The sequence below is a fragment of the Dermacentor andersoni genome, chromosome 1 (genome assembly GCF_023375885.2).
Source record: "Dermacentor andersoni chromosome 1, qqDerAnde1_hic_scaffold, whole genome shotgun sequence".
Classification (NCBI taxonomy): Eukaryota; Metazoa; Arthropoda; class Arachnida; order Ixodida; family Ixodidae; genus Dermacentor; species Dermacentor andersoni.
In genome coordinates, this window is record NC_092814.1 from 120,123,492 (window position 1) to 120,147,932 (window position 24,441).

Here is a 24,441-nt window from a genome sequence, read left to right on the forward strand (position 1 = left end):
AAACAGGTTATCATCCAGACGCCTACCTATTCTGAAGCCATTCTGAAGTTCTGCCAAAGCGCCATTATTCTCTGACCATGCTTGCAGCTTTAATTTGATTGCCTACATTGCTAGCCTGTATATTACTAATGTAATGGGTTAACGGTCTTTACGAGTGAATTCTATCTTTCTCCCCCTTGCCTTTATAGATTAAATTCATTCTACTTTGTGGCCAACTGTCTGGTATTTGTCTATCTTTTATAAAGTTTTTTTCACTGCTTTCACCAGAGCTTCCTTACTTTTTGGTCCTAGTTCATTAATCAGCCTAACGGGAACCTCATCTAGCCCTGTGGCTGTGCGCTTAGGAATTTTCTCTTCGGCTTTCTTCCAGTTGAAATTTGTCAGCACCAGCTCATTTTCCACCTGGGTCTCTTTCATGCTGTTTTTTTCTTCAAATACAACCTTGTCATTGCCTTAGAAAGATTCAGCTCTTATTTTTCGGATGTAATTTATTGCCGCTTCCCTTTCCAATTTGTTTCCATCTTTGTCTAGGACATGTTGTTGTATTGTTGTTGACTTCCTGCCTAATACTTTTATGTGATTCCAAAATATTCTAGGTGCGGCCTTCTTTTTTTCACGTATTTCTGACAACCAACGTTCATTTTCACTTTTTATCTTTGCTGGCACCAGTATTTGAACCATAGACTTTTTCTCCCGGTATATTTCCCATTTACTGGCTACTTCATCCTGGGGCAACTGTGCCTTCTTAGCCTGCCTGTGCTCTCGGGATGCTTTCTGTTGTTTGGCAACCACTTGTATCTCCCTGTTCCACCAGCCTTTCGGTTTCTTTTTTCCTTTCCAACGAACATGTTGTTTGTCTTTCCATATTTGTGTTATTACAATTAGAAGCTTACTATATTCCCACTCTTTACTTGGCCATTTGCCAAGTTCTTCCTCGACTCTAGTAACTATATTTGTTATTTGTTCAGCGTTCATATTTGGACTGGGCATTTTGCACTCCTTGCTCTCTCTCCCAACTACATATCCCATTTCAAAATGATGTGTTTATGGTCACTCCCTATGCTGCTATACCGTTCCTCATCAATGACTATTTCTCTCAACTCATCATGAATTCCTTCTGTCATCAGACAGTAATCAATAGTTGATTGCCGGTTTCCCACTTCCCAGATGATCTGCCCTTCACACTTAGGCCCTGTATTCACGATAACGAGGTTATGTGTCTCACAAAGGTCTAGCATTGACTTCCCGTTTTCGGTATAGCCATCTAAATCCTGTATGTGGGCATTCATGTCACCTAATAGGGTAATTTCAGCATCATTCTCGAAACCCTTAATATCAGCACTTATGCATTCCACCAACTCTTTATTCTTCTCTGTGCAATTATTTCCGGTCCACAAATACGTAACGCCCAGCCAGATTTTTTTCCCATTCATTGTACTAAATAACTATAAGTGCTCTGGACATTTTGAATTTACCCTTTTTCATTTGGCTCCCTGATGGATGAGCATTCCGACTCCCCCTCCCTTTCTTTCCGACTTAGTTTTGTTGCACCCTTCTCAAACATAATTCTCAATCACTGGCGGCTCTTCCGAGTCTATTAAAGTGCGTTTCTGTAACTGCATACACCTCTATTTGTTCTCTGTTTAACTGCTCCTCAATCTCTGCCCACTTTTCCTTTCTTCTGCCGCCCTGCATGTTTATGTTGCCTATTGCACGGCGAGCTCTCTTTCTTGCTTTCCTCCTTCTTCTGTTACTGACGGTGAGGCTCTACTGAGGTTCCCTTAGGGGACCTTCTTCATTACTACGTACTCTAGCCTCCTGAGCGCCCATGGGCCCCCTAAAGATGCAACAGCGCGACCAGCAAGTCGCCAGCCCACTTCTTGTGCAAGCCTGTAATTGAAGTGGATCCCGCCTTGTTTAAAACCACCACACCTTCTCACTTCCCTGTTTACTTCGACAGCCTTGAAGCCTTTCTTTCGGCTCATTTTCCATATCACCTAATTAGCAGCCACTACGGCTCTCTGTATGTGACTGTCACGTACAGGCACCTCCGGCACCGTTCACACCACGATGTGCACCTGAGGGGACAGCTCACGCAAGTTGTCCACCCCCTTCACCATGTGCTGGGCTAGGCCTGTCCCTTTCCTGTTCAGGACATCATTTAGCCCACCTGCTACTATGACAAGGTTGCGCACGTGGGCGTTTTCCACGAGCTTTGCTTTTGCTCGCTCCATGGCAGAGCCCAGCGTCCACCCTGGAAATGTCCCTACCGCCACTCTTTTATCGCCTTTCACCCTCTGAACAATTGCTTCTGAGCACCTAGCCAGGTTTTAGTCGCCGGCATTATGTTCATTCATAGATAGCACCATGTTGGATAGTATGTCAAAATACATTTACCTCCATTTGCATTGCATAGGGCTCTGATTTCAGCATCAAAGAAATTTTGAAATGCTGCTCTCGGTGTGTTAGTGGACTATTATAATTAGGGTGCTTCGTTTTTGGGTAGCACCCAATAATTCTCTATTTTTGCACCTCGAACAAAATTGATGAAAATTGGGTTAAACCTGATGTACCCAAGTTTGCCCCTTCGTGATTTTAATAAGTGCAGCTGTTACAAAACTAATAAACGCTGCCTACTTTTGGGAGAAAGTGGTCAATATATGTCATAATATTAATACTATTGATTTATGAATAAGGTATATGTTTTGTTTTTTCTTGGTACTCAAGCAAAATACTGACATATGTAAAAATTTAATGTAATCAGTGCTTGCAAGCATTGAGTAAACGAAAACTTTCTTTTTTTTAGTAGCCACATTTACAATACAATAACGGCACACTGCATCACATTTCCCGCACATTGCATACAGGTAAACAGCGGTAATGCACTATGAAGCAAAATAATGCACCGTTATCTTGCTGTGCATTTCGAACAGTAGCTGTGATGTTGAGAGTATGTTTACCCAATTACGTTATGTTCAAAAAGTGTGGCTGATTCATCTAGTTAGTATTAGATTATTTTGTTGCTAGAGCATATATTGTAAGCCACTAAAACCAGGTAACAGACAAGGACGAAAGCCCTGACAGTGCTAGGATGTAATGCTATGATATGGCTAGGTGATGCCCCCAATGCATATAATAATGTACAGGGTCTTGCATATTTCACTTAACATGTATGAAAAAAGATTTTGTGCTTACCGCTGCACTGTTCTTCCTGAAATTTTGCAGAATCGCATTTTGGAGTCCACGTCGTTCAGTGCAACACTTGCCGCAGTTTTTCCGCAGGCCTTAGCTTGTGGGGGTGTGAGCTCTTGTTGCAATGGCAAAAGCATGAGAAGCTTTTTGCCGCCTGTCGGCAGCTTCAGAAAGCAGCGTTTCAGGGAGGGCTGCTGCATGTTGCCCGCTCCTGGAACACATGGCAGCCCTCCCTGAAAGGCTGCTTTCTGAAGCTGGTGGAAGGTGGCGACACAAGTTTATGCTTATGCCGTCACAGGCAGCAGCTTGTATCACCATAAGCGAAGGCAAATTTGCACTTCTTTATTTAAAAAAAAAATGGGCAAAAAAACTGTGGCTAGTGTTACATTGAATGACAGGGACTCCAAAATGCGATACTGCTGCGAAATTTCAGCAAGAACAGTGCAGTGGTAAGCACAAAATCTTTTTTATAGCACATCAAGCGAACTATGCAGGACCCTGCATACGTCAACAAGGCCATGTAAGCTAAAATAAATGCATCACACCTCTTGTGTAGCATGCAGCATGCCTGTGTGCACTACTATTCATCCTTTTTTTTCTTTGGTAAAAAATGCAGTGAACAAATTAAAGAAGGAATCACTAAGCCAGTCTCTATTTGTTGTTTTTGTTTGTGGTTTCTTTTAAGTGAGGTAATAAAGCCCGAAAGCAAGGATTTGTAGAGATGACTTCACATGATTTGCGAGTAGCTCTCTATGCCATTATATGTTCCTCTGAGTGATTTGGTGAGCTTAAAGGATGCTTGTGTCCAAAAGCTGACCATTGCTTGTGTTAATCATTTGTAAAACTTGCCAGAAAAATCCTGGACTGTGGGCTGCCAGACAACAAAGCACCCGATCTCTCCAGTTTTCCTCTTAAAAAATACCATCCAATTTTTGCTCCCCGAACTTCAAAAAAGATAAAACCCGAAAACGAAGGGCCCTAACTATGATATATGTAAGCATTGCCATCACCAGAAAATGCAGTGTTTTCATTTTGCAAAAAGGTAGCGGTTCTGTTGTCCTTGTCACTGAATTTGACAATTGGATAATTGATGTTGACAGCAAGTGTTCTTACACATGTTTGTTTACCATGTGTATTTCTGCCATTTTTATGAATTGTTACTTGTAAAAGGTGATATTCTCAAAACAGTGCTCCATAGTGAAACTGGAGGCCGAAATATGCCTATCACATGGACATGCTTAATAAAGCATTAAGTGCTAATGCACATATGTAACAAAACTTTTGTAACTCTTTGTTGAAAGAAAATCCTTTTTTTTTTTTTGCCCATGACAAATAATCAGGCATTGTTATAGTATCCTGTTTGACATTTTTAGAATTATAGAGACCATTTTGCTTCAACCAATTTGGTTTTGGATTTGATGTTTGACAAGTATGCTTCCAGACATGGGAAAAAATAAACCACTTTGGAGGAAGCAAGTTGTTTAAAATGGGCTTATTAATACCTTTATAACAATGATCAATGTTTTATTGTTATTCTAACATTTGAAGACATTAGACATAAACGTGTGGTACCAGCTTTAAAAGCAATTAATGAACTTCAGGACTATTTTTAGTGGCAGTAATCTTTGCCTGTGTGACATGGTTATTAAACATTCTCATGAAAGGTCTGGTCCGGGATTCGAACCCGAGACAAACGCTTTTCCAAGGTCACCACTCTATCATCTGAACTAACCAGGAAGCTTATAGATTGCAGCACGAGGGCAAGTTATTCAACTACTCGAAGTCAAATGAGCTGATGCTGTATAGTGGCTTAATTGTAGCTAACAGGAACACACAATTATTACAGACAGTTTCTATTAGTGCAACGAATCCACTGGTTTGTACTGTCAAACACATAGGCAGCACTAACATGCCGAGGCCGTAGTTGGAGGGAGGGGCTGGACATAGCATGGACAAAAAGTGTGGAGCTGCCATGACTGCTGCACTAATGCATTTTGTTTGTTGCACTATTGCCTTGATACTTGCATGCATCTTCTGCCTCAATGCAAGCGCATGCTTAGCCCCTGCATAGGCTTGCCAGACCTTCTATCGCAGTTGATACCCGGTTGTAATAACGTGTCTTCATTGGCTACTATAGGGTAGCCATGCGGCATAGCTAAATCTTCCACGTTGGAGTATGCTCCTGCTGCATCTCTGGAATAGGTTCATTCTCTTGAAGAAGTCGCTGTATACAGCATAAACTACTACTCCGAGTGTGTAGCGCTTAGTTGGAAAATGCGATATGAAGAAATACGAAGCAGTGCGTTGAAAGCCACATGTTCTGCATTCCTGCAGGGCTTTAATATAGAAAAAGCACTAAATACATTAATTGCTCTCCAGACTGAGGTGAGCATTGTAGTGAAGATGTACTACGGAGCAACGACAGTGGGTGGAGCACTGACCCAACTGATCTTTTTTTTAGTAAAGAAATACTTTTACTAAACTCCCTTAAACAAGTTATTATGGATCCTGCTATCTAATTAGCTGTCATTAGTTTCATTAGGTGGCCCATAATAGTGTGACATTTCAGCAGTACAAAGGGAAAAAGTGCCATTTTCTCAAATTCAGGTCTATTCTTTCCTTCCTGCTGTGTTTGTAGCATGACAAAGCACTTTTATATAATTATTTACATTTAAGACTGCTAATATCGGGTAATAAAATGAAAGGTAACAAAGCCGAAAAATCTTATTGTTAAACTGGCCCCAAGTTGTACTTCTTGATTCAACAATACTGCAAAAACAAAATTATGGCCAATATGGGGTGCATATTAAAGTACAATTTCTCTCATTTACTCACAGAATGTTTCTGTATTCATGAAATTGGGCATATTTAAAGAGAATTCTTGTACACCCTGTCTCGCCTTGCACTATGCACTATGAAGTTTTAATGGCACTGCAGTACACAATTTTTTTTTTCTGCTAGAAATATTATGGGAACGCACTTCACTAAGTGTAGTAGTTAGCCACAGTTTTTCTAAATACAAATTGAAGGTGGTAGTCATCATGGCTGGTGCATTTGGCTTGAAATAACCATTTTACCCCGATATTCAAAAGTAACAGAAAATAGTCTATCTGGGTCTGACAAGCAAGTTCTTAACTTTTAAGAACTATGCTCACTGGTTGCTGACTTTTTCAAAGACCCCCCCCCCCCTTTTTTTTAGCTTGATAAGTTGTCCTTGCTTACAGTCGTCATACTATTATTTAAATTTTATCACGTCATGATCACGTGTCTCATAACACCCAATAATAAGTGGTTGAAATTTAGACGGCTTGCAAGATTTTATTTCCTTCATTAGACACCATTTGCTCGTACGGTGTTGCAAGTGATAATCTAGCCACTTAACTTGAAGTGCATTTTCCTGCAGAAGTTTCTAAATTTATAAACAAAAACACTCGTCTTTTCTGGTTTTGCTGCTGGCACTGGTGCTCAGGCCAAAAATAGGCATTTTCAAACTGGAGATGACGTGTGTTTGATGCATTCACTGTGCCCCAAGCACAGTCAAAACAGATGCTGCTGCCCATGGCGTCAGCACCGGGGTCACCGTTGGAGATAGGCGCTTGTGTGCTGACCAGCCAAGTTGGAATTATTCGGCGAAGACCAATTTCAGGGCTGAAATAAGGAAAGTTTGGGCCTATAGAAATAAACAGCTGTGGGCCAGGACCTTTGGTTGCGATCGAATCAACCAAAAAATTGAATTAACGGAAGTTTGCTGTATTTACATTTTTCCTGCTGTCAGTGTAATTAAATTTCCCCCAAGTTTTGTTTCTTCTGGATTGCCCAACTCTTCGGACCGTGTGAAAAAACTTGCATTGAAGAAACAGTTGTGGTCTTCTGTTTACTTGTGAAATTTTTATGGAGAAAGTCACGATGAACCTAGAGAAGTCGGGAAACATTGAAAATCTGTGTGCTTTTCATTGCTGTGTAGTCAAAACATACTGCTACTTTTGATTGGTCAAATACTGCTTCCACCTCTCATCTCTCATGTGCAGAAATTTGCAGATAGCTCTGAAGAAGAATCTAAAAATGGTGAAAAGACTTTTTGACTGGAGGAAGAGTTACATCAAAATGTTTCACTGCAGCAGAATTCAAGCACACACCATCTACTTTCCTGAATTTGAGTTGCCACAGGTGGTGGGACCCTTGTGTAAATTTTCGGTTATAATGTGTGTGGTGTGCACGTGCATGTCTTTGTGTGTGAGGAGGGAGGAGGGGGGCACATATAGTTTACGTGAATGGCATAGTTATCGTGAACGTGTGTAAAGGGTGTGTTGTTATTATAATTGTGCCTCTTGGTTCATGATGAACTCCAATTTTCAAGATATTTGTCTTTTTCGTAGCTTGAGCTAAATGTCAAAAATGCATTTTAAGTAATGTGATTTTGGCAATAAGCCAGCAATACAGTGACCATTCCAAAAGTGAATTCTATACACGCTGCCTACTCCTAATGTTTGAAAGGTACACCTCTGACATGGCAGAAGTGCCAAAACATTTATTACAGCATTGTCAAAGCTTAAATGCTGGAATAGGTGCTCATAACAGTGCATGTGTTATATATTGAGCTGGTGAAATATATTTGAATAATTTTTTAAAGCAAAAAAAAAAGAATTTGTAAAGAAGCGACCTATGTTTTTCAGCGCTACAGGTCAATTTCAGCAGTATTCTCATTGGTGTGCACGTGTTGCACTACACGTGCTATGGTATGAAGAACTTTATTTAGGTCCTGAGGGATCAGTCTGGGACTGATGCGGGCCTCTCCCACATCGGGACAGAGAGGCCTACGCCCCACATTAATTTCATTAAAACAATGCAGGCCTCCATTCATCCATTTGTCATATATACACGCATGGAAGAGAATAACTGAAAATTTTCAGTGAGATCTTTTGTAATAACCTCTGACATTTTTCGGCATGACACAAGCTGTGGTGCTTGCATAAAAAAAAAAAAATCGCCAATCTGAAGAGTGAATCACTGGAAACAGGAAAAAATAACTTTGTTGACAGTACAGGATGTCAGTAAAAGAATAAAAAAGAACTTTCTAAACCTCTGCAGCGACAAAAATGATTTTGGTGATGCAGCAGTGTAATTTTTTTTTTTTTCGGCACTTTAAGGCAAAAGGGTTGGCAAGGGTTTAGAAGGTACCGTTAAGTGCCTCGCAACAAAAGCAAGCTTTTAGTGACCCACCACAGCCATATAATGACACCATTCCAGCTTCTTGCATGGACAAAAGGTAACAGGTCACTGGACCAGTTGGTGCCAGCTGACACCATTCTTGAGTGCAGCAACTTGCCTTGAGAGCTAGTGAAAGTGACATTTGAACTAGTTCGTAATGATTCATCTTTGAAATCAGCAGTACTCAAAAGATGATGGACAGAAAGACAGCGGTACATTGTCTTCTTTATCTCTGTCTCTTGTCTAATGTGTTGCTCAAGTCAGATAGACCGTTGGGGGACACAATGGCTCCTTCGTTATATGTCCACATCACTTTCAATTTCCACATCGGGCTTGTGTCTCATGCAGCAGCCGAGAAGCAAAACTCTCCAAAAGTGCATGAACACCATAGTTCACCTGAAATGCATATGATCATGTCACAGCTCATGATGCCTGATCTTATTGAAATGTGTTCATGCAAGAGCCACACAGCCATGATTCATTACATGCAATATCAAGACGAGAATAAATAAATATACCTAAGCACGACAATGAAACATGCTTGCAGACATGTTGTCTATGTACTCAAAAATCAATCCCACAGGAGACATGGCACTTGCATCTTGACACATATGCACCAACTAAGATGGCACTGAAGTTGACTTGTAGCACTGAGCAAGGCTAGATTGCTTAGCTTTAAAATAAACTCTCACTACATTTCACGGGCTCAATATTTAACATGTGCACTATTACGAGCATGTAGTCATGCATCTTTACTTAGAATGACTAAAATCTGAAATTAGTGCCTCTTTGTGCATTTTATTGCAGTCTTTCAGGAATTTGATTTTTTTCTTTAACAAATGGTTCAAATAATTGGCAAGAAAATGTACATATTGAGTACTATATGACTGGTGGGTGCATATGTGACTATACTAGATACCACCAGGAAAGATTTTAGTACAGGTTTGCAGAAATTGCACATTTTGAAATTTTATTAAGGGAGTACTAAGTTACAGATATAAAGAATGACTCTAACTGGCACCCAGCTGTTAATGAACTAAGCTGCTGGATTATGCAATTGTTCTTTAAAATTTCGCATGGAACTTCAATTTAATACATTTTTATACTGAATTGAATTCTGGGGTTTTATGGGCTAGAACCATAATTTGCTTATGAGGCATGCCATAGTGGGTGATTAATCCATCACCGGATTAATTTTGACCACCAGGGGATCTTTAACATGCCCTCAATGCACAGGACATGGCATTTTTCCATTTCACCCCCATTGAAATGCGACCGCTGCAGCCCATATTCTTATACTATAGGTAGCTTTTCCTCCTAGGAGAAAATACAGTGGTTGGTGACATGATGAATCATTTTCCTTTTAGAATAGAACTCGGAGGAAACACTCTATGTGGCAAATTGAACTGTGAAGATTTTTTATGTAGGAATGTGAGATGATTTGAGTGCAATGTCTGGGATGTTTGGCATGGAATGACTCTCAGCTGCTCTTTGCACAATGAATGATCATTTGTAAAATCTGCCACTGTAAGTGTATATGCCCCCTACTCCATACAAACCCTGGAAAGCCGTCGACGTATCGCTGCTATGAAATTCTTATACTCATTTATCACGACAACATAGCTGTCAACAAGAGCGACTACGTCAGACCACCTTACCAACACTCGAGCTGTGACACTTTCAAATATTCTTTTTTTTTCCTTTGCCATAGAACTCTGGAATAAACCACCATGTGAGTGCATCGGTTTATCATCAATGGACGCATTCACCATTAAACTTGAAGAATTATTTTGCTGAAAGCAGCTTGTAAAAAGTTGTCGCTCCCGAGCTGTTTTTTCAGTGATCTAACCTTTTTATAAGTGCCTTTCTGAAATTGGTTTGTTCCTGATGTGCCCATGTATGTGAACACACGTCTATCCGTTAGTATATGTATACATGCATGTTCTTTCTCTTTCTTTTTTTCTTTTTTCCAAAATAAAAAGACGCTTACTCTTTTTTCAAAAGCTGTTAGGTTAACAATATTAACTATGTTAGTGTCTTCCATTTTATATGTTTTTATATGTTTTGTTTGACGTTCTTTGCTTGTATTATATGTGCCCACTCCTGTATGAGCCCATGTAAGGCTTACAGTATCAAATATAAATAATGTGGTTTAAAGGGCCCTTAAACCAGGCTGAGCTCAATTAGTTACATAGTGGCTGATGTGTACTAATCTGGTATGAATATAGTACTGCAAGAATATTGTGAAATGGTGCAATAGCAGATTTACAGGAGTTTGATGATTGAAAACGCGGCCACTGCTGTTTCTCACTCTTTGCGATTCTCCCAACTGGCGCTCTCTCTCCCTTGCCACATATGCTCAGCAAGTCTACGCAGTGCAGCAAAAGCTGCAGGTTGCGTCCACACGCCATAAGACAGGCTCCTCCATCGTTCGCCCCTAATCGCCTTCTGTGTGAAGCTGACTAAATGAAAGCGTCATAAAATGTCTAGTGGCGCACAGTGGGCAAGCCCCCCTCCGTACTCACAGTGGGCTCTGGTCATGTTGGCGCTGTCGTTCCTCGACGACCAACCAATCAACAGCTTTTAACCCTGGTGACATACTTGGAGCACCCTGCTGACATCACAATGCTCTAAGGAGGCACCAGAAAGGCCAGGAGAGAAACAAGGCATTGTTTTCAAATCTTTGGCGTTCCCATTGCATGGTGCACGCGTTTGTATAAAATCTCTAAAAGCTTGTCAGAGTTCCTTTAGCAGCCTGTTAATGGAGAGCATTGATAACTAAAGAGGTAATAAATTTTAAAAATGGGGCGAAGTCCAACTGCAGCAAAATTACACTATGGCTAAATTTTTCATAAATGAGTATTATATACCATTAAAGCATTCTTGGCAGAGCTGCAAAGCTAGTAATTGCATAATGTTCTTGTTAGCAGCCTTTCAGTAGCACTTGAGCAGATGACGCATGCATGCGGTGGTTGTCGTCGTGACCAAGTCCCAGCACACTGCCTCCAAGATTTTTCAGCCCGCCATTGTGCACTAATTCATGCGTCGCTTCCAGCGAGCAATAATGGCTCTTTTTGCGAGCTTTCCATGCCGCTTCCACTCGTATTTCAGACGTCAAATATTGTGCTTAGGCTCATATATAGCTACACTATCTTAACTAGGTATTTTACATGGTGCAAAATTTCATTACAGTTTGCCTTTAAAGTAGTGCCAATGTGCATGGGTGGAAATTTTGCAGGGGTTGGCATTTTCTCTGTACTTTATGAAAACAGTATTATGCAGACAATTCAGGTGGACATGTTGGAATGTATATATGATTTAGCTGCCAGAAATTATGTAAGATTCTTTAGTTATGTGCAATGTCTTCGGAGCTTGAAATCGTGGTTTCTCTCCTTTGTTTTCTTTGTTTTACCAAAGATATAGGATCTTGAAACTGACTTTACCAACTTAGTACTACCTTCTATCCCCCACCCCCATATGTGAATTTTAAAATGATCTGCAGTTTAAAAGCCAACTCTTACACTGTGTAATTGATTATTCCTGTACCTTATGCTCTTATTTCTCACCTTTAATTTACAGTACAAAACCCTCAAAGTACTACCTTCTATCCCCCACCCCCATATGTGAATTTTAAAATGATCTGCAGTTTAAAAGCCAACTCTTACACTGTGTAATTGATTATTCCTGTACCTTATGCTCTTATTTCTCACCTTTAATTTACAGTACAAAACCCTCAAATGTCTTTAAGGATGTGGACTCTGTTTTCAGACATTTCATTCGGTGTATAAAAATCGACTTCCTGTTGTTGGTTCTGGTTCTGACAAGCATATTGTGACGGTGTAGGAGGTCTGCACTGGTGTTTAATGAAATGCGACAGCAAGGACTCCAAAGCACAGTATCGGAACAGTTGACCTCGTCTTCCAATTTCGCACTGCCAGCACATACCATACATACTGTAACATAAATCCCTGGGGGCAAAAGCGCGGTCCCAGATCTGCCTAAGGTATATGGTGCTAGTCCAAGTGGCAGGGCTTGAGCCTCGATACGTGTACAAGTTCTGTAGCTGGGGCCATAAACACAGTGGGGGCAACCACAGGGGAGACCTCGCATGTCAAGTCGGTCACTTGGTGTACCACGTGATAGGGTCCAACGTAACGGGGCAGCAGCTATTCGAAGAGGCCCACGCGACGAGAATGCCACCAGAGGAGGACCAGTGAGCCAGGATCAAAATAGACATCTCAGTGGTGGCGATCGTAAAGCGTTTTATGAATAGTCTGAGAAGCCACAAGACGGTCACAGGCAATGCGGCGGGTAGTTTTGGCACGAGCAGGGGCATCCAGGGTGTAAGAGCAAGTTGCAGATGAATCTGTGGGAAGCAAGGAATCAAATGGCTGGAGTGCACTGCGGCCATACAAAAGATTGAAAGCTGAATAACCTGCAGTGTCATGGCGCGAAGAGTTATAATCGAGGGTGACAAAGGGCAATGCACAGCACCAATCCTGATGATCTTCCGACACAGACATAGCGAGCATGTCGGCAAGCATGCAGTTGTGGCGCTTAGTCAGTCCATTTGTTTGGGGATGTTAAGCTGTTGTGAACTAACGATGACTGGAGCAGTATTGTAGAAGATTGTCAGCCACTTTGTCGAGGAAGCAATGGCCGCAATCCGTTACAGCTAATGAGGAGCACCGTGTTGTAGAATAAGTTTATAACATCTTGAATGAGCAAATTGGCTACATTGGTGGCGCAGCTTGGGGGGAGAGCTCACATGGTAGCAAAGCGAGTCACGTAATCTGTGGCGACTGCAATCCGTTGATTGCCAAGTGCTGACACAGGGAAAGCTCCAAGTAGGTCCAAGCCAACACGGAAAAATGGCTCACCGGGAATGTCAATCAGCTGGAGTATGCCAGCTGGACGCAAGGATAGTCACTTGCGGCATTGACAATTCTCGCAGGTTGCAACGTATCGTCGAACTAAACGGTGAAGGGCAGGCCAGAAGAAGCACCAATGGACGTGGTCATAAGTGCGAGCGACGCCTAAGTGGCCAGCGGTGGGGGCATCATGAAGCTGTGCAAGCAGATCTGAGCATAGGTGTTCCGGCACGACAAGAAGCTTGGTGCTGTTGGAATCAATGTCGCACCTGTAAACACACTGTCTTTTAAGACGAAGCGCCAGAATGGGGGGTCCAAGGGTTGTGCGGTGAAGCGATCGATGATAGGTTGTAAGGAGGGGTCACGACGCTGCTTGACGGCGATGTTGAGAAAGTCTGTAATGGATAGAGCACAGGCATCAGTGTCATCATCGGTGAGATCGGGGGGCAAGCCGGATATCGAGACAGGCAGTTGGCGTCCTGGTGCAGTCGCCCTGATTTTGTGACAGAAAAGAAGTATTCCTGTAACTGTAATGCCCAGCGGTCAAGGCGATCCGTAGGGTCTTTCAGCAAAGATAGCCAACAGAGGGCATGGCGATGTGTAACAGGGAAATGTTGCCTGTAAAGGTAGGGCAAAACTTCACAATGGCCCACACGAGAGCGAGGCATTCCCATTCGGTTATGGAGTAATTTTGCTCAGAACGAGAAAGGAGTCTGCTAGTGTAGGCAATAACACGGGACGAGCCACTCTGTTGCTGGAGAAGAATAGCGCCAATACCATGACCACTCGCATCTGTACGAACTTTGGTTTTGGTGGCCAGGTCAAAATAAGCCAAAATGGGTAGATTTGTGAGTCTAGTAATAAGTTCGGAAAGGGCGGCACCCTGAGCAGGTCCCTACGAAAAAGAAATGCCTTTCTTGAGAAGATCAGTCAAGGGACTGGCGATGTCCACAAAGTTCTCAATGAAGTCTCAAAAGTAGGAAACATAGTCCTATAAGGCAACGGATATCGTTCGACGAGTGTAGAAGCGGTGATTCTTTTACAGCACAGACCTTGTCGGGATCAGGCTGTATGCTGGCAGCGTCGGCGAGGTGGCCAAGGACTTTGATGTGACGGCGCCCGATATTGCATTTAGCAGAGTAGAGCTGTAGAACGGCTTTTTGGAAAATGGCGGAGAGGCAGTGGAGATGGCTTTGAAGTTGGGCAAATAAACAAGAAACATCATCAAGGTAGCAGAGGCATATGAACCACTTAAGACCACGAAGAAAATAGTCCATCGTGTGTTCAAAGATGGCAGGGGCATTGCAGAGCGCAAACGGCATGACTTTAACTTGATATAGGCCATCAGGTGTAATGAAGGCTGCTGCCTCGCGATCGTGTTTGTCAACAGTAATTTGCCAGTACCCAGAGCGGAGGCCAATGGAGGAGAAATACCTGGTGCCATGCAAACAGTCTAACGTGTCGTCGATACGTGGAAGAGGGTGCACGTCCTTCTTGGTAACCTTGTTGAGATGTCGATAGGCGATAATCCACACAACACCTCCAAGTGTTGTCCTTTTTCTTCACGAATATGACTCGGGAGGCCCAAGGACTGGAAGAAAGCTCTACAATGTTCTCCTCAAACATTTTGTCAACCTCGTTTTGTATGATGACGCGTTCAGGTGCTGACACATGGTAAGGTCTCCGGTGAATGGGAAGGGCATTGCCTGTGTTTATGGGATGTGAAACGAGGGTAGTCTTACCCAACGAATGACAACCAAAATCGAAGATATCTTGGTACGAAGCTATGAGGGAGCAGAGAGCATCAGCATAATCAGGTCGCAGGCCAGGGGAAATCATTCAGCATAATGGGTCCTGATACGTGGAAGTTGAAGTCGACTCTGTAGCAGTCAAGTCAAGCTGAGGATCAGTAGCCAGTGGCAAAACAGTATAGTGCTACAAGGAATGCAGTGCCACTAGGGAAATATCCAGCAGAAGAACTTGCGTTGATGAACTGAAGTTCAGAATGGGACGGCATGCTTGATTATTCTGAACTGTAACAATGGTGTTGGGTAACGTAACATGGCGGTTTAAGAGAACTTCTAGGACAGGATATGACATGTAGTCTCCATCAGAGAGAGCAGGGAAGGGCACCATTGAGACGTATGTTGTGGCATGGGGCAGCAGACAAACGAATTGGCCTCGCCTAAGGCAGAACTTGTCTGTGGCTTCGTCAGCAGTACATTGGGGTAGATCGAAGTGCAGAACGCCGGAAGAGCAGTAAACATGGTCGGCAATGTTAATACGGGAAGTACATAGGCCAAGTATGGAAGTTGTGTTGCTATTGGCAATGCAAACGGAAGGGGAAGTGGCAGGTGTAAGCACTTTCTTAAGATGTTGGCATAGGGCAGAGCTCATTACAGATATCTGATCACCTGTCTCTATTAGAGCGGTTATGGACAGACCATCAATGAGAACTTCGATATGGTTGCGTCGAGGAGCAGAGGTCAACAGAAGATTTTTGGTCCTGGTCGGTCCATGCAGCGTCCGGAGGTGACCTCCGGATGCTGCATTATTTATTTTTCTGAGTTGCAGCAGTGGTACGACAAAGATGGTGAATGTCGACGCGGCAATGAGCGGGACTGTCGAGCTTGGGGTGAGGGTGAACGGCTGGGATTATACAACGGAGCGGGGACGTCATCACTTGGAGGATTCTAGGGATTGGAGAGAGCATAAAATTGGCCGCGTGGGTTATATGCCAAGCTACAGTCAAAAGTGGCCTTGGAACATGGAGATGAGTACCAGCAGCTGCGGCAGTACTGAGAGATGTGGCTGACGCGACAGCACATGAAACAGATGGGCCAGTCACCTGATATTTGCCATTCAGCTGGGTTTAGATAGCATACTGGTGGGTACTGCAGGCTCGGTGCAGCTGAAGCAACCACTGGGACATTTGGGAGCGGACGGCTGCTTTCTTGACTGAGGAGACCCATGTTGGCAATCTCTTGTCGAATGACAGACTGAATGAGTGATACGATTGTCATGTCATTGTCGAGCGGTCGAGAATAGGAGCTATGGCCTCCAGTTCCCGATGGACAATCTCTGTTGCAAGAGGTGTACTTGACGGCTGACGAATTGCTGGAACGTTGATGCAGGAGGAAGTAGCTGCGGTGTTTGGCAGGCGATCGAATCGCTGAGCATTGCGTTGACTTTTAACTTGTTTGAAGCATCAGCAAGTCGCAAGGATGGCATCAACTGTCGCACAATTCTTGTACAAAAGAAAATTGAATGCATTGTCTGCAATTCCCTTCAGCACATGGCTGGCTTTATCTGATTCCAACATGTCTTTGTCTGCTTTTTTACAAAGAGCCAGCACGTGTTGTTTATAGGAAATATATGACTGGATGACTGAGCCTGTGTCGCAAGCTCTTGTGTGGCTGATAGCTGACGCCCAGCAGGTTTTACAAATGCGTTACGCATCCTTAGTTTGCAGACTTTCCGGCTAGTCAAGTCTTCGTGTGTGTCATACCAACCACATGCGCACCATGCTTTTCAGGTAGAAGATTACATTGGCAAGCATGAGTGTCGCGTTCCATCTGTTATGGTCGCTGACGCGTTCATACCAGGTGAGGCAGTCTTCCATGTCCGTGCCATTTGTGCTGGTGAAGATCCCTGGGTCACGAGGGTGAAATAGCACTAGATGTAATGAAGCCTAGGTGGATGTGGATGGGGCGTCTAGATGTAATGAAACCTGGTTGGATGTGGATGGGGAGTCGTCGTTTGAAGACATTGTGACGGAACCGATGTGGCCTGCACTGCGGAGATACAGCACAGCATCGTAGCGAGCGTACCCTGCACATCCACCGAATGTGACAGTGTAGGCGATCTGCACCGGTGTTTAATTAAGCACAACAGCGAGGGCTCTGAACCACAGTATCAGAAAACAGTTGACCTCGTCATCTTCCGTTCTTGCGGTGCCAGCATATACCATACTATAACGATATGAAGCATGGAAAAGATTTCTTATTTAGGATATATCATCCTTGTTCTTACCAGGTCAGGCTCTTGTTCTGCTTGACTTCATGTAGGCAGAAAGTACTGTGTTTTTTAAAGTGTGATAGTGTCACATACTTTGGATGTCGAAAGTATCATTTTCATCAGGCACAGAAGGCCTGCCTATGGCAACATGTGTACGGTAATAGCAACAATTGTTGCTTTTGGTGAAGAAAGAATTAATTGCTGTGGCAGTAATATACAGTGGACTCTGGATAAACAAAACTTGCAAAGAAATGCCGGATAAATGGAACAGTGGCATCAACTTTGGTTGGCTGCCCATTGTTAGCAAACTTGGGTTAGATGGAGCCCATCTTTTTGTTAATTCCAGTTAAACAGATCTTTAACCGAAACAACCACCTGCCTCATCAGTGTATGAAACAGGAAAAGCCTGACAAACATGTCAAATGGCAATGCTATAAATAGTGAAGAAACTCCAATCCATTAGGCAGTTGCGGGAAAGTTAATGCAAATTAAGGATGTTGAAGTTGCAACAGTGTTTTCATCATGAAGACTTTGCTATAGGAAGGTAATGATCCTCAAGAAGGTAGAGAGCACTATGGAATCGGTAAGATATAGCAGTTAGGCTGCCACTACTGCTTCGTTCACGCCACCAGGAATATGAGACCTCAAATGATGCTCTTGTTACCTTCTCTGAGGAGACAGTTGTATACACCATCTGTGTGAAGCTCTTGAAGACTGTGATTTTATCGACAAAGACATAGGTATTACTGTTTTTGGACCAGACAGCAAGAGATGTCTGCAGTGCTTTTTCGAACGTGTGGGCTGTGCAGAATTATTGGGAATTTTTTCATGCATGAACATGACCTTGTTCGAAAGAAGCTGTAATAGTTGAAGCAGAGTGTAGTAATTTTCTTTTTCCCACCATAGTAGTATCAACAAGAACGCATTTCAGATAAAACAATTCTTGGTGATATTTGTGCCCTTCACTTAAATGAAACTTCAGATAAACAGAACACATTTTTCTGTCCCTTCAAGTTGCGTTAAAATGGAGTCTACTATACATAATGATACTTCAGATGAACAGTACACATTTTTCTGTCCTTTCAAGTTGCGTTGAAGTGGAGTCTACTATACATATTTCTGACTACGTGAAACAGGGGTGGAAGTGCTGCGCCAATTCCGCCAAACCACCGAGCTGCACCAACTTGCGCCAAAACACTAACTTAAAATGAAGTCGCACAGGCATGTGTTGGCTAGCATTTAGCCCTAGAAGCCAGCTTAGAGCAGTCTGTTTGAGCATCAGATTCTTTGGACTGAGGGTATGTTTATTGGCGCATTGTAACTTGGCCGCAGGAAATCGAGTCCTTTGTGCTATACATTGCATTACGAATGTTTTAGATAAGTCTTATGTGTTTGCCTAATATGCATACCAGCTAAAGATTATTTGAACTGGCGCTCATTCTATGGGGCAGTCGGGAAAAAAAGCTGTGCTTTCAGCTGAATGAATAAGTCACGGTCTGTGGTTATACATTTCAAGGCTCGTTTGTACACCCTATTGGTAAATTCAATTAATGGCGAGCACCACGCATGTAACATTGAAATATATTTTGCACATGCACGTGAAACCTTTTGACCAGAAATATCCAAAGGCAACTGTAATCATCACTCAAGCTTGCATTCCAGGCACTGTATATTCTGCACAACCACACCCTGTAAAATCGCACTTTTGCAGTCGCAAAATGCAAACCTAAGATGTAAAGTTTCAGTGTTGGTCTACTGTAGTGGCCCAGTGGTGGTCGTAAAGGGTTGGAAAATATGCAAATGACAGGAATTGCATTTGCAGCAGTGATGTTCACAACACAACTTGCGTAGATGAAGTCCAAAAATTTTAAGAAACCATTATTTGACATTCAAAGATATAAGACGCCTTTTTACATTGACTTTGTCAGGCAGCCCTAATAATCGTGCTTGTGCAAAATATTGGTCGGGGACATTGATGGGAAAGCCACTGAACACTTTTTCCCTTATTTTCTATAAGTGTCAAGAGGTTTTCTTACTTCTTCCCAAATTATTTGGAATACTGGCAAACACGCAATCACCATCAAAGTAACTTCGCATTTATTCTGTGGTACTTTGCTATGCCAACTAAAAGCCACCAAGAATTAAATAACTGAGGGCATTACGTAAATGGCATCCACTGTGTGATGACAGGTGTTGTTCACAGTTGTCACCCTCAGTATTTTTTGTTCATTGTGCACGAATAATCTAATTCGCTAACTTAATAAACTTACCTAATTGACGAGATGTCTATGAAAAAGTTTAGGAGGTTGTTGAAACATGAGTGATTGCTGGATTTAAAGCAACCTGGGATTTGCATTACCCAGTATCCTTATCCAAAAAGTGAGGTAAATAATGTAAGCTAATTAAACTTAAATATTAGTTGCTTGTGCACAACGAAAAAAATAACTGTTGACTAGCATTAACAAAGGCCTATCAACATACAGTGAATGTTGTTCGCGCAAATTCCTTGGTTATTTCTCTTTTCTTGGCCACATTTAGTTGGTGCATCCAGTATGTAACTTAATAATGGTTTCGAGGAACGCAAATGGGTTTCCTTTGTCGTGTTTAGGACATTCTTTTTCTTTAGTGAACTTTCCTCTACCTTAGGGGCTTACACAGGATTGAGTCGCCATAACCTAATAGTGCTCTGCAAAGTCAAATAAAAAATATATTTTCTTGATTTGTCGCTATTTCACTCATATTGAGCCTTACCGAGCATGCTCCAAAACGCATATTTTCTGCTCCAAAACGAACAATTCCTGCCCCCAACCTGTTCTAGTGTGCCAAATTTGCTGCTCTCAGAGCTGCTCGAAAACTCTCTTGGCCACTTCCATCCTTGTGAATGCATACTTTCCAGTTTATTTTAGCCATGAAATTTTGCTTCATCATATGATGAGGCTACCATTTCACATGAAATCCGGTTCAGGGGCTACAATGTGACATTCTCTTTCAACAATATTGTAGACTGATTTATGCCAATGCTTATTTTCACAATAGTGAGCTTAAAGGGATAGACTTTGCCAAACTTCAGTTTACATACAGAGACACATGCACACGCACACTCACACTCTCTGATTTCAAGAGGAAAAAATATCACTGTGATCCTAATGTGCTACCTGCTATGGGCAAAGTTTTTTCTCCACCATATTGCAAGGGTGAAGATGATGATAAAGTAGCCTGATGATGACAACACGAATAGACGGAACATTAGTGAATCTTAGGGACTATGGCATAGTGCTGCTAAGCACTAGGTCGCAGGATCAAATCCCGGCTACGGCAGCCGCATTTCGATGAGGGCAAAATGCAAAACAATCGTCTACTGTGCATTGGGTGCACATTATAAAGACCTTCAGGGGGTCAAAATTAATCCAGAGTTCCCCACTATTGTGTGCCTCATAATCAGATCATGGTCGCTTGCCGTGGTTTCTTAGTGGCTATGGTGTTGGGCTCCTAAGCATGAGGTTGTGGGATCGAATCCCATCCATGGCAGCCACATTTCAACAGGGGTGAAATGCGAAGGCACCCGTGTACTTAGATTTAGGTGCACGTTAAAGAACCCTAGGGCCCCGCTATGGCGCGACTCATAATCAGATTGTGGTTTTGGCACGTAAAACCCGATAATTTAATTTTAATGTTTTTATTTTCAGATCATGGTTTTTACATGTAACACCCTAAAATTTCATTAATATAATTTTCAATGCCAACATGCAGTGCATTTTGGCTATAACAACAAAACGCTTTTGTTAAAGTGAAATTTAAAATTTGTTTGTGTGAGTACTTTCGTATTCACCTTGCAGTAACTGACAAGCACACAACTGAAGTGTCTTCACAAGGGTTTCAATGTAGTTTGTAACATGGGACGATCCTGGAAACAGTGCAGTCAGACACATGTCACCTTAATTCATTTTGACGTATTTTGATATATTTACAGCTCTGAAAAAAATAGAAACACAACTTGAAGACAGGCCGAGCGCAGATTCTTGTGTATTGCTTCAGCACCAGCCATGTCATCACATGCATGACGTCATCACAGCATAGTATCTACATCACATCACAGATTGTCAACAGCTTTATTATTAACACAAGCACCTATGTCAAAGCTTTGCGTGCACTAATTCTAACAGTGCACGGGATCTGCATAATTTTTTCGTAATTAAAATAAGATTTTTGTTTGAGAGAACACTTGTCAGGCGTCACTCAAGTGCTACAGTAATTAGAAGACTGTCATGTTACAAATGAGAATGAAATGTGCACTTCTCATCATTAGAACCCTCTATTGCTATTGGTATAGCTTATGTGGCAGTGTTTCAACAGGGCTGTTGGCATTATTGTAAATTGTCAATGCTGTATTGTGGTATAGTAGTAAATAGGCATCAATATTTTGCAGCTCACTTTATACACCATACTTTTATATAAGGGTCAGGTTGTGGAGAGAAAATAATCAAGTTCCTGCTCCAAGTGTTTTAGCTTTATTTGTGCCTTGAAAAGCTCATGCATAAATTGCATCCATTATGAAGTCGTTTTTCAGTGGCAATTTTTAGACCCTTGCTGCCATTATGGTTGCACATCGTGTATCCTTTGTCATCAGCAACTAGTGTATGGTGTAAGAACCACTTTCATTTGCTCTGAATGGTTTTCATAAGCGAAGACCCTGCTGCAACAATTTTTCTTAAATGCTTCATGTGATAAATGCTTTATTTATACCTTGAAGATTGTTCGTAGAAGGCAGTTTAGAATTTAGCGTCATTCATGTAGCTAAATAATTTGCCCCAGGTCATTAATGGCGTTGTCCAGCACCTATTATTTGAAGAAAAAGAAAAATGTATGAAATCTGGCTTTCAGTAAACTCTACTGACCACAGTAATGTGTGAAAGTAATATTTTATTGACCTTACAAAAACATAGAAAGTACATTAGACACCTGTATGATGAACTTGGAGCATTGTGCAAGTGTTTGGTTGGTCTACCATAGAATGACTGTAAAATAAATCTGCTTAACAGAAATTGCTATGCAGGTTTAGTTAAGCTGCTGCTATGGGTGTTGTGCTGCTTAAGGGGGGACATTGGTCCCCCCTTCATAAAAGAACCATTTTTCTTATGACTCGAGACACATGAAATTTTCGGCAAATGTTCAGTCTTGTGTGTTGATTGCAAATATGCAATGAACTTATTTCCAAGTCAATTAAAAAACATTGGGGAGGTGAGCTGCAAAAGAAAAAAATGTACTGCAGCAAGAGCTAAAATTAAGCAGGCGTGCTTCTGCAGTGCGACTTAGCATTTGAGTGTTTGTACCTATAATGTAGATTCCGAAATTCTAAAGTTGCACCATTGCAAGTGTGTATTTTTGTTATTGATTTCTACAAGATTTTATCATGTCTCTGTGTCCTAAAACACACTATCATAGTAGTTCTGCACTCTATACTCAAGCATTCAGACAAAAATATTATTAAAAAAATTTAATGGGTAGCAGAAAGTTGTGCCACTCCCAAAATTTGCACCTTGCAAAAATTTTTAATGGCTTGGAAAAATTAAAAGTGTGAAAATATACATTTCAAGCTAGGGAACCAGGTAGCTTTCTTTCGGAGCAGCATTGAAGCTCATTTTTAGCAGGAAAGCAAGCCAGAATGATGCTCTTTCAAATAAGACCCATGGCCTGACTGATAAGCAGTTTTGGAATGGCAAACAGCATTAAATGTGTAATTTTCAGTGCTTTCATAGGCGAAACTAATAATTTAATAGGATAAATAGTGTTTTTTTTTACTCAACGACATGTCATTTTCAGCTAGTTTCTTGCCAGCAGGTGGGCCGTGAAATGTAGATTGAAGAAAAGGAAAATTTATTTTTGTGGTATTTCTTTTATCTTCACCCCTTTTATGTGGCACCACATTTTGAATTATAGAAACCCAGGTGGTGAAAATTAATCCAGAGCCCTCCACCACCAATGTTTTGTTTTTGATTCTTTTCTATCTTACCAGACCTTCACTCTCGGTAAGATTGGCCATTTTGGTATTTGAAAAGTGTAATTTACCATTCAAGCTTAACAATATTCCTCATTAGTATGCTTTTAAATGAAGCTCACTGCTAATTCACACAAGCATTGGTACCCATATCACAAGTGTTCAAAAGCACTTCGACATTTTCTTCCCCATGCAGACCTCTTCACTTGTTTCTGTGCATTTATTGAGCATATTTGGTTTCATGGGCCCACTGTGTAACTTCATTCATAGAACCACCAGTTTCTAAGAGTGCACACAATGCAGCGAGCCATAATGTGGCTCATCATGTGCCTACTGAACCATGTGGTGTTAAATTTTGTATCCAAGGAATAAAGTATGCTATGAACCTTATGATTGTCATTTGGTTTTCCTTTTTATACATAGAACAGTAACAGTGTTATAGACTGAGGGAGACCTGGGCATGTCAATTTAGTAGCCAGATAATTTGTTGATGCTTATTAGTGTTCTCGTTACAGCTGACAGGCAGCAGTGCAAACATGGCCCTAGCCTGTGGGCAGCTGCCAGCTGAGGGCCCGGAAACGCCAGTGTTTTCATGGTGGTGCAGTGCAGCATGGAGGAAGTGCGCGTGTGCCCCGTGGCGCCCCCTCCCCCTTTGGGGGCTGCCCCCCAGGATGACGGGGACGACCCAGAGGTCATGCAGGTGAGCTGCAACTCAGTGTGCCACTGTCAAGATTTGTCCAAGTACTTTTTTCTGGCTTTTTCTTTTTCCTTCTGTCTTTCTTGAACAGACTGTAGGAGAAGGTATAGGAGATACAGCTAAGTGCTGAGCTTGACTCTTCCTGTTAACACTGAAGTGGAAAAAGTTCTTTTTGAAATGTGGAAATGCATTTAGAAAGTGGGAATGAGTGTGGAAATATAAACGGAAACTTCTATGTTACAACAAACATGAATGCAAATGGGGGGGAATAAAGTGCAGCACATTTCATGCAGACTTTGCAAAAATGTGACTACTGCATAGGTGGTCTACCCTGTTGAAGGTACGTGCCAAAACCACTTTCTGATTATGAGGCACGCCGTAGTGGAGGACTCCGGAAATTTCGACCACCTGGGGTTCTTTAACGTGCACCTAAATCTAAGCACACGGGTGTTTTCGCATTT

At 42.0% G+C, this 24,441-nt stretch overlaps 1 protein-coding gene across 1 annotated transcript in view; it reads left to right on the plus strand.

The window, feature by feature from the left end:
* Hr39 (Nuclear hormone receptor FTZ-F1 beta) overlaps nucleotides 1-24,441 on the plus strand; it is a 155,437-nt gene that overhangs the window by 10,778 nt on the left and 120,218 nt on the right. The window contains exon 2 of the mRNA XM_050193716.3: nucleotides 23,799-23,983. Coding sequence (XP_050049673.1) covers nucleotides 23,876-23,983 — 108 coding nt within the window. The 5' untranslated portion in view covers nucleotides 23,799-23,875. The remainder of the gene's footprint in view (nucleotides 1-23,798; nucleotides 23,984-24,441) is intronic.